Here is a 14,090-nt window from a genome sequence, read left to right on the forward strand (position 1 = left end):
TCCCCAATTGGTATCCTGCTCGGTGCAGACCTGTATAACGATATCATTCAACCTGAAATAATTCGTTTGGGAAAAGGTCTTCCCGTTCTTCAACGCACTCTACTCGGGTACACGATATCAGGGTCAGTTCCAGACTTTGCTCTTAAGTCGAAAAATACTAAAAAGGCTTTGGAATTTTATTCAAACTCTCTCGTTACTTGTTGTTCTCATAACACTCCTTCCGCCGTAAATGAGCCGGTAGTGTCCAACGAGGAACTATCCGATCATTTACAAAAATTCTGGGAGCTGGAAGAAGCCGCTCCTCAGAACACCGATCTCATTAATGATCACCCCGCTGAAATTAATTTTGTAAAACATGTTAATGTTCTCCCCAATGGACGATATGAGTCCACACTCAATCTCAAACTCCCTATCGAAGATATAGACATGGGAAATTCGTTTCTCTCGGCAAAAAGACGTTTTCTCAGTCTCGAGAAACGTTTTCAACTCAACCCTGATTTATTGGAAAAATATCAGGACATTATATCGGAATATCTCAATAACGGACAAATAATTCAAGTGCCGTTAAAAATGCTAAATGACTCAGGTAAACCTAATTACTTTCTCCCTCACTTTCCCGTTTTCAAATCCAACTCTACTACTTCCACTCGTATAGTTTTCGATCCAAACAATAAATCGTCTACGGGAATCTCCCTCAGTGACGTCATAGACAAAGGTTATGTCGTCCAACATGAACTTTTTGACATTCTCGCTAAGTTTCGTCAGTTTAAATTCGCACTAGTAGGCGACATCAAGGCTATGTTCCTACAAATCGCCATTTGTCCCACTGAAACATTTCTGTTAAATTTTCTCTTTAGGGACAATATTCAGCAGCCTTTACGGTGCTATCAATTTCAAAGATTACCCTTCGGGCTCCCAAGTAGCCCATTTATCGCTCAAAGAGTTATCAAGCACATCGCTGACAACAACAAACATACCCACGAACTTGCTACTAGTGTTCTGCAAGAATCTATCTATATGGATGACCTGATCAGCGGTGCTGACAGTCTTCATGAATTAAGTTGTCTTTTCGAACAATTAACTTCTTTGCTAGAAACCCATGGTTTCCTCCTCCACAAGTGGAACTGCAGTTCTTCAGAATTTCTGTCTCAACACAATTTAAATCCCGTCTCTGAAGTCAGTCTTAACTTCACGGGATCTGATAAAGTCTTAGGCATATTCTGGGATTCAGAACGCGACCACTTTTCGTTTAAAACTCCTATCTTCAAATTGGCTAATGTTGTTACTAAACGTACTATTCTCTCCTACATTGCTACTTTGTATGACCCGCTAGGATGGTTATCCCCTGTCCTTGTGAACGCTAAGCTCTTGATACAGGAAATATGGTCCCAGAAATTGGACTGGGATCAACCCATTGACTCACCCATCATTATGAAAAATTGGCAAAACCTCTTATCGACATTCAAAACTATAGAAGAGGTCAAGGTACCTCGATGCTTACTTTTACAAAAGAAAGTTGTTGATGTTCAATTAATTATTTTCACCGACGCATCGGAAAAAATATACAGCACTTGTGTGTATCTCAAAGCGACATACTCAGACTTTTCTGTATCGTCGCGGCTTATCGCTTCTAAAAACAAAATTTCTCCGCTAAAAAATAAACTCACCATCCCCAAATTGGAACTTTGTGGAATAGTGTTGGGAGTCACTCTGGCTCATAGACTTTTTCACATCTTCAAGAAAAATTTGAGTATATCTTCATCTCATCTCTTTGCTGACTCTACAATTGCCTTGTCTTGGATACTTTCTAAAAAACACATTTGGAACATTTTTGTACAAAACAGAATTCAAAAGGTCAATTCCTTGTTGGAAACTTTTCCTTGTGATTTCCATTTCGTCAGAAGTCACGAAAACATCGCTGACCCCGCTTCCAGAGGGATAAATGTCTTTGATAATCCCCAGACCACCGAAGACTGGTTATGCGGACCTAGCTTTATTAGAGACAATCCCATCGATTTTTCTCTTCATCAAATTCCTCATTTTCAGGATGATCTTCCTGAATTAAGGAAGTTAGTTGTCTCAAACATAGCAACAAATCACGAACTCAACGACACCTTTGAAAATCTATTCGCTAAATCTTCTTCTTTTCGTAAAATTCAAAGAATTGTCGCTTATCTTTTTAGATTCATCAGTAATATTAAAAAGAAAATAAATAACTCTCCACGAGATACGGATATATTGACGCCACCCGAAATGGAGATCGCTGATCACGCGATCATCAGGTATATCCAAAGTATCTACTTTAAAAAAGAGATTCTTGAATTGAAAAATGCTAAACTCGTGACCAATAAAGCCATTCGTAAACTCAACCCCTTCCTACAACATAATGATGGGCTGATTCGTGTGGGAGGACGTCTCCGACACGCCCCCATATCGTATAATCAAAAACACCCCATTCTACTTCCTTCTAAATGTCGAGTTGTAGAACTAATCTTGACTCAAGCTCATCATAAGTTATTACATTCAGGCGCGCAAACAGTACTTTCGTATGTCAAAATGAAGTACTGGCCAATTGACGGATTAAGACAGATTAAACGCTTAATTCGTAAGTGTGTAAACTGTTTCCGATTCATGACACCCAATTCTGTTCAACAGATGGCAGATATGCATCCCGATCGTGTACTCCCCACTAGACCCTTCCAAGTCGTCTCAGTGGACTATGGGGGGTTCTTCTTAATTAAGTCCTCACATTTGAGGAAGGCACCGCTTTACAAAGCATACGTAGCCTATTTCATTTGCATGAGCACTAAATGTGTTCATATCGAACTCGTCACAGGATTAAGCGCAGAAGCCTATATTCTTACTCTGAAAAGGTTTATTGCCAGAAGATCCACGCCCAGTATTATTTGGAGCGACAATGCCACAAATTTCCATGGGGCAAAAAATGAAATGCGCGAATTCTATGATTTTTTCTTAAATCAAAATAATTCGGAACAGATTAAGGAATTCTGTACTCAAAACTCCATAACTTTCAAGATGGGTGTTCCCCGCAACCCCCATCAATTCTGCCTCCATGAGGTAGGAATAAAGAGTGTGAAGTATCACCTCTATCGAATTATAGGAAATTCCCACTTCACCTTTGAAGTGTTTAACACAGTATTATGCCAAATCGAGGCTATTCTAAATTCGAGACCCATCACTAGGATGTCGTCTGACGCCAATGACTTCGCTTTCCTATCTCCAGCTCACTTCTTAGTTCAAAGAAGTTTAACCGCGCCCCCTGAACCAAGTGTTTCAGAGATACCTGAAAATAGGTTGAATCTTTTTCAGCGTATTAGTAAAATTCAACAGCAATTTTGGAAATTGTGGAAAAAAGACTATCTTTGCCTCCTGCAGCAAAGAAATAAATGGACCGACCCTACTGACCCTGTCAAGATCGGGGATTTGGTTCTGTTGAAGGAGGATGGTACTCCTCCACTCTTATGGCCAACTGCCAGGGTAATAGATGTATTGCCTGGTAAGGATGGTCTAGTTCGTACTGTCAAGATTCACACTACTCACGGTGATTTTCTTCGTGGTATTACGAAAATCGCTGTGATTCCCCTGGAAGATTAAAATCTATCCCTAGGGGGAAAACTTATCGTTTTCCTCCATTTTATCGTTGTTACCCCTTGTGTATATAAACTCTAATTTCTTCAAACATTTCTTATCGTTGTGCACATCTTTGCCAATCCCCTCTCTTCGAGGTGATATAGGCCATCTCTCTCGCCTGTCGCCCCCGGCAATATGTACAATAAATATATTATACACGGCTCACTAAAATAATTAGTTACGCCCCTGTACTACTGATTACTTAAAATTCAAGTAGTATTTATGTAACCTTTCTGGAAACTCCAGGTTATTGTGGAGACTCGCATTTGAACCCCTCGCCGGGGCAGATCATCAAAAGCTTCCTAACGAGAATCATCTCTAATCTATCGACGCTCCCGCTATTCGTAAAAAGGCCGCATTTTACCGGCTTTTTTTTTTTGCTATCGTTTTATACCGCTCAGATAATTCAATCTGCTCAGTATTATCGACGATGATTTATTTAGCGTATTAGTGAGTGCCTTACAAATGAACCAAATGGATTATGGAATTCAATCAGAGCTCTGATGTGACACGTCATCAAGGAATAAAACTGTAAGTACTCTACATGTATGTGAACATAACTTATTAGTCGTGATACTGTATGCATTTTGAACCATATACCTCTCGTAGCAAATATTCTTTGTGCCATTTATGCAGATAATACTTTAAATTACATATGAAAAATCGTTATCTACTCTTAACCAGCTTACCTATGGGAATATACTCTATAACCGTACAATAAGTATAGGTTACTATTGTTAAGGATACTTTACGTATTGCCTAAACAGATTCATTCAAGTAATGTGAATTATAATACAAAATATTAAAAGAAAATTAATATTTTGTTACTTTGACATTTATTTATAAATTATATACTATATGTAATTTAATTTTTATAATACCTCCAAACATAGGTACGTCTCCAAAAGAGCTCCCCAAAAATTCAACACATCTTTTCATTATCCAGCAAGCTTTTAAAATTTAATATCCAAATCCCCAACAATGTACAGCTGGTTTAAAAAAAACTGATACAACTCTTAAAACGTATTTTTTAGAAAATTGAGCAGTGTATTTTGAAGGATAAATACTTATTATTTACATGCTGTCACTGTCACTGTCAAATCTTAAAATTTGTCAGATAACTTGTTCTGTTCAACATTCTGCCCTGTGATGGATGACCGAAGTTATCGTTAACGTAAAGTTATCCTGTAGTTATGTTATAATCATCGAATTGGTGTGATGTATCATACTTAACTATTTGCGTTATTTCTTGACAGTTCTTGAGTTATCTAGTCACTTTATAACGCGACGTTAAACCTCAAGTTATGAGATAACTCTGTAGTTATGCAAGGTTAGGTTCATCTTTTGACTTGTTTTTAGACAGAAATCAAGTGAATTTAGAAGCTAGTAATTTAATAATTAAGAATAGAAGGGTAATACAATTTTAAAAATTATACAAAAATCAAATCGAGCGATATAAGTTGAAATTTTATTTTAAGTACCTACTGAGCTTTCTATCCCGAGTTGCCAGATGATATTTTATAAATCCCCCACTTAGAAACTGAAATTCCCTGAAATTGAAGCTCAAATACCCCAAAGTCCCAAAATTTAAATTGTTGCCACATTTTAATAAATTATTAGTCAAATGAAGAGAACAGTAAAGCAAAATTCATACTACAATATCAACGAGGGCCATGGAAATAATTCATAGTTCCTATCGTCTTCGATTATATGGGAGTATAATATACAGTTCTATGTACCGGGTGTCCCAATAAGAATGGCTCTCGGCCATATCTCAGGAACGGTTTATAGTAGAGCTTTGAAATAAAAAAATGTATAACAAAAGTTGCCTCGGGAAAAGCCTGGAAATTATTTTCATAATTGTGGGTCCACCGCTAGAGGGCGTAATTGAATATCAAAAATAAAAAAATCTAAATTTTACAAAATTTTCCTAATGAAGGGGCACTGGAAATCCGATTATTGTATTCTTCATCAAATTCTGCGCATATTTGATTTAACAAGTTTAACTCTACCTTTGCAAATACGAGGTGGGGGTGAGTGGGAACCTTGTTATGAAAAAATGGCTGTAAGTCCGGTTCTGCTAAATCAAATTTTGAAAACTGGATCTTGTTGAAGACAGATATTTTTCTTCAATGTAAGCGTGATAATTTTGAACCATCCTAATAAGTAATAAGCCAGCTGGGAGGCGTTATTTAATTTTTTTCAGAAATCTAGTTTTCTTTGGAAAATATTAAATACAAGTATGCATTTTTAATCATACTTTATAAAATTAGATTAAATTAGCAATAGAGTAGCGAAAACCGCATGTCGATACCTTTTGTCTATCTCAAGATATCTCGAGAAACGTGTAAATTTTATACATAACTGTTACTATCACCGGTAAACTAAGTTAATGAAAAGTAGTGTGCTGTGGAAAAAAACAAAATGACATTTTCCAGATGTCAACGTATAAAACTATAATTAATTAAAACAAAAATATAAAGAGAAACAATATTATTAAAATTAAATCTAACACAGAACAAAAAGAACTACTTAGTGACGACCTAAATATTCAAATTGTTGCCCATCATACACTACTCTAGAATACATTATCCAGAGAATACTAAACGCCATTCAAAGCATATCGAGAGCAGAAATTAACACTGTTGTTCAATCTACTCTTGAAAGAGTAAATGTTTGCAACGGAAATGATGGGCAAAAATTTGAACGTTTATGTCATCACTAAATAGTTGTTTTTATTTCTTTGTAATAGGGCTTTTCAACGCTTCTCATTTGTTTCGAGCCTCTGTCATATGCCGTATAATCCGTGTATAATATTAATATACGAGATATGAACGAGGCTCGAAACAAATGAGAAGCGTTGAAAAGACCTAATATACGTTGACAGCTGGAAAATGTTTCTTTGTTGTTTCCATAGCACACTACTTTTAATGAATTATTTCGTTTACCGGTGACAGTAATAGTTATGTTTTTAAATTTACACGTTTTGTAAGATATCTCGAGATAGAAAAAAGGTATTAACATGCGGTTTTCGCTATTCTGTTGTTAATTTTATCTAATTTTGTAATATGTTATTAAAAATGCATGTTTGTATTTAATATTTTCCAAGGAACACTAGATTTCTGAAAAAAATTAAATAACGCCTTCTAGCTGGCATATTACTCAGTAAGTTGGTTCGAAATCATAACTTTTACATTGACGAAAAAGATCTGTCTTCAACAAGACCAAGTTTGCAAAATTTAATTAAGCAGAACCGGACTCACAGCCAGTTTTTCATAACAAGGTTCCCACTCACCCCCACCTCTTATTTCCAAAGGTAGACCTAAACTTGTCAAATCAAATATGCGTAGAATTTTATGAAGAATACGACGATCGGATTTCCAGTGCCCCTTCATTAGGAAAATTTTGTAAAATTTAGATTTTTTAATTTTTGATATTCAATTACGCCCTCTAGCGGTGGTCCCACAATTATGAAAATAATTTCCAGGCTTTTCCTGAGGCAACTTTTGTTATAAAATTTTTTATTTCAAAGCTCTACTATAAACGGTTCCTGAGATATGGCCGAGAGCCATTCTTATTGGGACACCCGGTACATTCGCAAATTTAATTTACCATGACCCCTTAAAATCATCCATAATTTTCCGCCCCCAAAAAATCCCACTACAATTTCTGCTTAAGGCTGTATGACACTATGCATTTTCTTGTATCGTTTCTAATATCGTTTCTGATATCGTTTCTGATATACATTTTCTTGTATCGTTTCTTGTACACTTCGCGTCAAATAAAACTGGTACAACTCTTATAACAGAAAATCGTATTTTTCAAGTTGTGTAAGTTGATCTTGTCACAAGTGTCATTATAATTTCTAGGTCAACGTTGCCAGTTCAAAGAAAATATTATATCAAACTAGGTAAAAACGGGGCTGTGCGACAGACCGCATTTTTTAATTTACTAAAAACTAAAACAATTGTAATTTTCCGTCATCTCAATTAAGTATCCATACATTGATTCGTGTTTTATTATAATTTATGAAAATATTTCAATTCAAAAATATTTATAGATAATAAATCTTGACATGACTTTAAATTATTATGTATAACGTCAAATCGAGAGGTGTGGTTGGTTTCTCGTAAATTGTAGGACAAAATTGCATTAAGTTGTGTAGAATAAATAAAACACACTGGAAAAATTCAAAATTTAATTTGAAATTAATACAAAATGAATAACTTTTACAGTGAACAAATGTGGAATTTAAATATATGTATTACAATTCGAAATATACATTGTAAACGTTATTTTTTTGTATTTAGATTTAGTGCAATTCCGTTATCTGTGATGGCAACAACGACGTGATTCACGAACAATAATTGTCAGTCTGAACACAGGTTTACATTGGGAAAAAAAAGTGTACCAGTTTTATATGACGCGAAGTGTACGTACATTTGTGCCCTGTATGACACTATGCAAGTTCTTGTATCGAAAATTGTATGAAATTTGTCACGTGATTGGTCGAAATTTTGATTGTCACCCTGTGTCACGTTCACGTTATTATGGAAGTACTGCGTCTAAAGCTGATTTGACGGATTTTATCAAATTTATAAACTTTTAAAAACATAACATTTTAATGTAAACCAGAATTTTTACGTTGACTGTTGATTATTTGTGTTTTTTTTTATTTTGTTTTGATATTTGTGCTAAAATATTTGCATTAGAATTATCTTCAGTTTGATCCAAATTAGGAACTATTGTATTTTCCTCTATTAAAAAATTATGCAACATGAAACCCAAAGTTATACATAGTTTTAACTTTACTCTGACCTAAATATACGGTTATTAGTAGAATAGTAGTCCATACCAAACGGTATATTAAGTATCAATAAAATATTTATAAATAATACCTACAAAAACACAAATAAATTCATCAAGACATAAATCATATGATCTCATTTTCAGCCGCCATTATGACATTTAGATGCTTTACCAGCAGGTTTTACGTTTTTGCTCTTTGCGCAGAAATTGGCGCAGTTCTTGTACAAGAATCTGTGCCTGACACAAATTCTTGTATCGTTTCTGATATCGTTTCTTGTATCTGTGTATGACACTATGCATTTTTTTTGACATATCAGAAACGATATTAGAAATGATACAAGAAAATGCATAGTGTCATACAGCCTTTAGAAAAATTTCAATAGACGCTTTCAAATTAACCCAAAATTTTGGGAAAATACACCAATCTGGCAACCCTGTTTCTATCTACCGTTTGAAAGCAACTTAGAAACACCAAGGAACCCAAACAGCTGTTTGCTGTTCGGTCATCGGCAGTAGCCGACGACGGGTATGTTCGGAACAATCTCTCGCGCTCACTCCAACTTGTACTATTTGTACATAAGGTTCTCTTTGTTACTTCAAAATTTGTTCCTCAAAACTTCTTTCTAATATAACGTTGATGATATAACTATTTCATAACTGGGAGCGATACATCACACCAAATTTTACCTATACAGTTATGAGCACGTTATTCCTGAGAGTTATCTTAACTTTAACTCAAACGTTAAACTTAACTTCGGTCATCCATCACACGACTGATTGTCTGTCATAATAAATGTAATAAAACGTCAGACCAATCATACACTGCTCAAAATGATCAAATCTTACTAAGAGTCGTATCAGTTTTTTAGGAACCAGCTGTACAAACTCTTTGTTGATGCTTCCAAATGTCATAAAGGACATGCTGCAGACTATATCTACAAAAACATCAAGTCCATAGTATGAATTTCAACAAATAGTTGTATATATCGTCCCTACCATTTCCAACTACCGTTTTTAAGATTCGATACCTTGCACTCGCACTATACGTGATACATCTTATGGCAAATTTTCGTTATTGCAGCTTGATTAGGAGCGCGGGAAATATGCTGTTTAAACCATCGAATATGAACATTTTTTTATTTGGTTGACTGCAAACTGACGAAAATGGTTATATTCGATATTTTGTTTTGTATAAATATAACTAAAGGTATATTTGTACAACGCTAAATGTGGAATGTGTCACATTCGTTAGTTTGTGTTGTAATTTATTCAACAGTTATTCAATAATTATAATCTGTAAACTGTCGAAAATGCTAAACTGCTGAGAAGAATAAAATGCACGTGTTAAATGCATACAATTAGTGCGAGTTTTGTTTCAGTATCGCTTCCAAGAAATTCTTGTGAGGCAGTTTATGATTTCATTTTAACGGATTTTCATTATATTTGATTATACAGTTGTTCGCTATTATACATTCGCTACTTTGAATCATCGGACCGAAACAAATCTTTGATTAATACAAAAAGCAAAGTACTTAACGAATTTTTTAATTTTTTTGAAAGAAAAAAATGATAAGCAGTTCAAATTTGTTATCAATCTAACAAGGATTAAAAATTACATACAAAAAATATTAAAAATTTCCCATTTGTCAATGCGCTGATTTAGGAGTCTCTAAAAAAGGGTTATTTTGCTCTCCTGAAAAGGACCACTTTTCACTTTTGATAGTTGGAAATGGTAGGGACGATATACTGGAGAACTTACTTCAATTCACCAAGCCATGAATAAATGTGGTTCTATTCATGAAAGCAAATTTGTTATTATCACTGAATCAATGAGCACATTACTTGCTCATACACAGAAGAATAATCTTATCTACAGGCTTAACACAAAGGGATATTTTCTTCATTGACCTTCCCATATGGGATATGGGAATAAGTGACAATGAGGAAGTGGACGGCAAGTAATGCCAAGTAATAACCTGCCAAAATATTGCTATCATCAATCAAGTACCTTGGGCTGATCACAAAGTACACATCAAAGTCCACGTCTACAGAGCGTGGCGCACTATACGTGATTTCATTTCACGTTAAACTACATTTATATTAATAATTATTTTTTTATGTAACACATTTCTCTTATTTTTAGATCAAGTCTCAAGCAACAATTGGATTTCAAACGTTTATAATCCACTATAGAGAAGATCCTGATCAACAGAACCTTATTGACTGGATTCAAGAAGACTGGGTAAGTCACACTTGATCCTACAATAGATTATACAGTGTAAATTGTCAGATATGCAGTCTCGAGAAGACTGGTTAAGGGGAATTGGAAAGGTATTTTCAACTGATAATAATAAATAAGTAAAACCCCATAACAAAATAACTTCAGAACAATATTCTCCTTGAATTTTAATAACAATGTTTTTTGATTAGGTAGAAGTGTCAGCCCTAAGCTTAACCCCCAACTATAGTGTGTCCCACCTTGACTTTACAGTATAGGTTCTTATGACCAACAGTGATGCCAAATTTAGGATAACTATAAATAACTTGGGAATTAATATTATTGACATTTTGTGGCTGTCAGGGGTTCTAAAACATTTTTTTTCTGAAAAATACCTTTATGTATGTGAATAAAATAAAAAAAAAAGAATGTGTGTGTACTTTGTACGCACGTAAGAAGTTATACTTCTACTACATATTATGTGATTTTTAAGACAATACCAAAAAAAAATAAAAGAATAAGGCCCGGTACTTTATGTCTCGATTAACAGCCGGTTAGTTAACCGGGGTTTAATCGGGACCTCTTTAGGGTCTCTTGCGTTGTAATACATGCAATTACAAGTATTATTATAATTATAAATAAGTATAATAATATTTATAATTGCATTTATTACAGCGCAAGAGACCCTAAAGAGGTCCCGATTAAACCCCGGTTAACTAACCGGCTGTTAATCGAAACATAAAGTACCGGGCCTAAAACGCACACACACATTGAAAAATGCCACAAAGAAAAAATGATTTCTGAACGATAATAATTGTTGGCAAAAATTTTAAATACGTATTTTCTGAAAAAAAATTATATAACAAATATACTTACAATCACAAAATGCATAAAAAAATAAAAACTTGCATCGGGAATCGAACCCGTGAATTTCGGGACGCTTTGATTCGTAATCGAAGCCTAGACTCACTCGTCAAATTCCACATTATTTGTCATGTGGAAAAATAGGGCAACTGAACGTTTTACTGTTTGACAGTTGTTTTGAATATAATTAAATTATGTAGTTTAAATTTTGTGGAAGAAAATATTAAAGTATAACAAAACAGTAAGAAACAATATATTAGATGAAGATTGGTAGAACTTTTGTTGGTAATCAAATTAAGTATGTAAATCAAAGCATTACATACCTACTAGATAAATAAATCTACGCCAAAAAATCATAATTTAAAAATAAAAATCGGACCTAATTTGGGATTTCTCTCTAAAATCCCCATTCTTGAGAAAATAAATGTACAGTAGAGCGTCGATTATCCGAACGTCGATCAACCGAACGACCGCTTATTCGAACTATCGACTCCCGCGTCCCGCACTCGAATACCGAGCAAGCGTTAGTAATTGACGCTTAAAATATCTTCAATTTTCTTCAATATTGTATCCAAAAATAATTATGTTGTTGCAAAGACTGCACTTTTTTGTTTAGTTGCTAGTTGTCATTATCAAGATATAAATAAATATGTAGGTATATAAATATGGCTTTTATTCACTTGTGGATAAATATGTATGACTATAAATATGTACCTATCAATATATTGTAGTTCGATTATCCGAACAAATCGGTTTTCCGAACACCTATGTCCCCCAATTAGTTCGGATAATCAACGCTCTACTGTATTTCAACCTAATCCAAATGTATAATTACAATATGATTATAATAAAAACTACTTACCAAATTAGAATGAGTTTTCCTTGTCCAAAATAGTCCAAAAATATAGGTATATGAAAACTATTTAAAAAGGCAGTATAACTAGTAACTAACTTTTGTTTGTTGTTTCTTTTCACACAAATTTTAAAACGCAACAACCATAAATAATCTAACTACAGCTGTGCCACAGCCGCCATATTGAATAATTTTTGACATGTCATTTGAACATCCAATCAGAACAAAGTTATAATGCGCATGCGCCGGGATAATAGGTTTTAACATATAAAAATTCACCCTCATATCGCCGGTAAAGAAGTATAACTTCAAAATAATTTTGTATAAAACATTTATATAATAATATATTTAAGCGAATAAATATCCCCTGGGATGTTTCAGAGTACTGTTCTCCATTAATAAATGCAATCGTTATAACACGAAAATACCACAATAATAACTACAGTCGATATGAACTTCAACGAATCAAATTAACTAACTAAAAAATGAACTAACTGAACTAACTAACTAACAATTAATTAACTTCAACGAATCAAAAAAAAAATAACTAAAATTAATTTCAAGTTTAGAATTTATACTAAATTTTAATGAGGGTGTAAACCAACGAACTGTCAACACTGATGGAATGGCCCCCGTCCCATTCAAACAGTGAAGCGAGATTGCCTGCAACATACAAGAGGGTGGTCCTAGAGGGATAGCGAATTTTTCAGGTAAAAGCTATAACTACCACCAGAGTTGCCAGATATGATTTTATAAAACCCCCACTTAGAAACTGAAATTCCCTCAAATCACTCAAATTTAAATTTCTGCCGCATTTAATTTCCCATGACCCCTTAAAATCTTCCATAATTTTCATCCCAAAAAATTTCCCAACCATTTCTGCTTAAAGAAGTACCCCTATACGCTTTCAAATTACCCCAAAATTGTGGGAAATACCCCAATCTCGCAACCCTGACGTACTGACTAGCACTGTCAATTTGTTTGTTTACGAAACATGGCGATTATCTTCCCTCCTTTACCTGATTATCTTCTATTCTATCTCATCCTGAAGGCATTAAATTCGCTTCATGGCGATTCCATTAGTGTTGACAGTTCGTTGGTGTAAACACATTAAAATGACATTAATTTCAGGTTGGAAATCAGTCGTTAAGAATAACAATAAAGTGCAATTAGGATCCAAATTTTCCAAATAAGTAATTGGCGATTCGGATTAAGATCGCAGCGCCAATGTGGTATCAAATTGAACCGAGCTAAGGGGCCATTGTGAAGTTAGTCCATTAGTCGTATTGATGACAGTGGAGAAACTACCGGCGCGGCGTCCCATTATTTACATATTGTATGTTGTATTTGGTTGTATGTTTAGTTTTGTTCGTTTATCTGTGTTTTTATTTTAAATTTAATTATATTTTGTACACAAAACACAATTAACCTTTAACGCGAAACAACAAATAACGTAACAACAAACAAAATAAATAACAACAAACGAGTAATATACAGCAACAATTAAACGTGATTAAATCATAAACAAACAAAAACTCCTAACCTAAACAATATGCCAGATGCCATGCCTTCAACCGTCAACGTGAAAGAAAATAAACAATAATCGCCCCTTAGCTCGGTTATTGCAATATCCTCCAGAGGGCGTATTGCTTAGGACGAGATGCCAATTAGTTAGTCAATACAATGTTATCAGTA

The 14,090-nt window shown here is 34.3% G+C and overlaps 1 protein-coding gene across 3 annotated transcripts in view; it reads left to right on the forward strand.

The window, feature by feature from the left end:
* Positions 1-14,090, forward strand: part of LOC114326712 (tetraspanin-5) — a 67,548-nt gene that overhangs the window by 7,047 nt on the left and 46,411 nt on the right. For all 3 annotated transcript variants that reach the window (XM_028275134.2, XM_028275131.2, XM_028275133.2), the window contains exon 5: positions 10,604-10,702. In XM_028275134.2, the coding sequence (XP_028130935.1) occupies positions 10,604-10,702 (99 nt within the window). The remainder of the gene's footprint in view (positions 1-10,603; positions 10,703-14,090) is intronic.

Source organism: Diabrotica virgifera, chromosome 5 (assembly GCF_917563875.1).
Source record: "Diabrotica virgifera virgifera chromosome 5, PGI_DIABVI_V3a".
Classification (NCBI taxonomy): Eukaryota; Metazoa; Arthropoda; class Insecta; order Coleoptera; family Chrysomelidae; genus Diabrotica; species Diabrotica virgifera.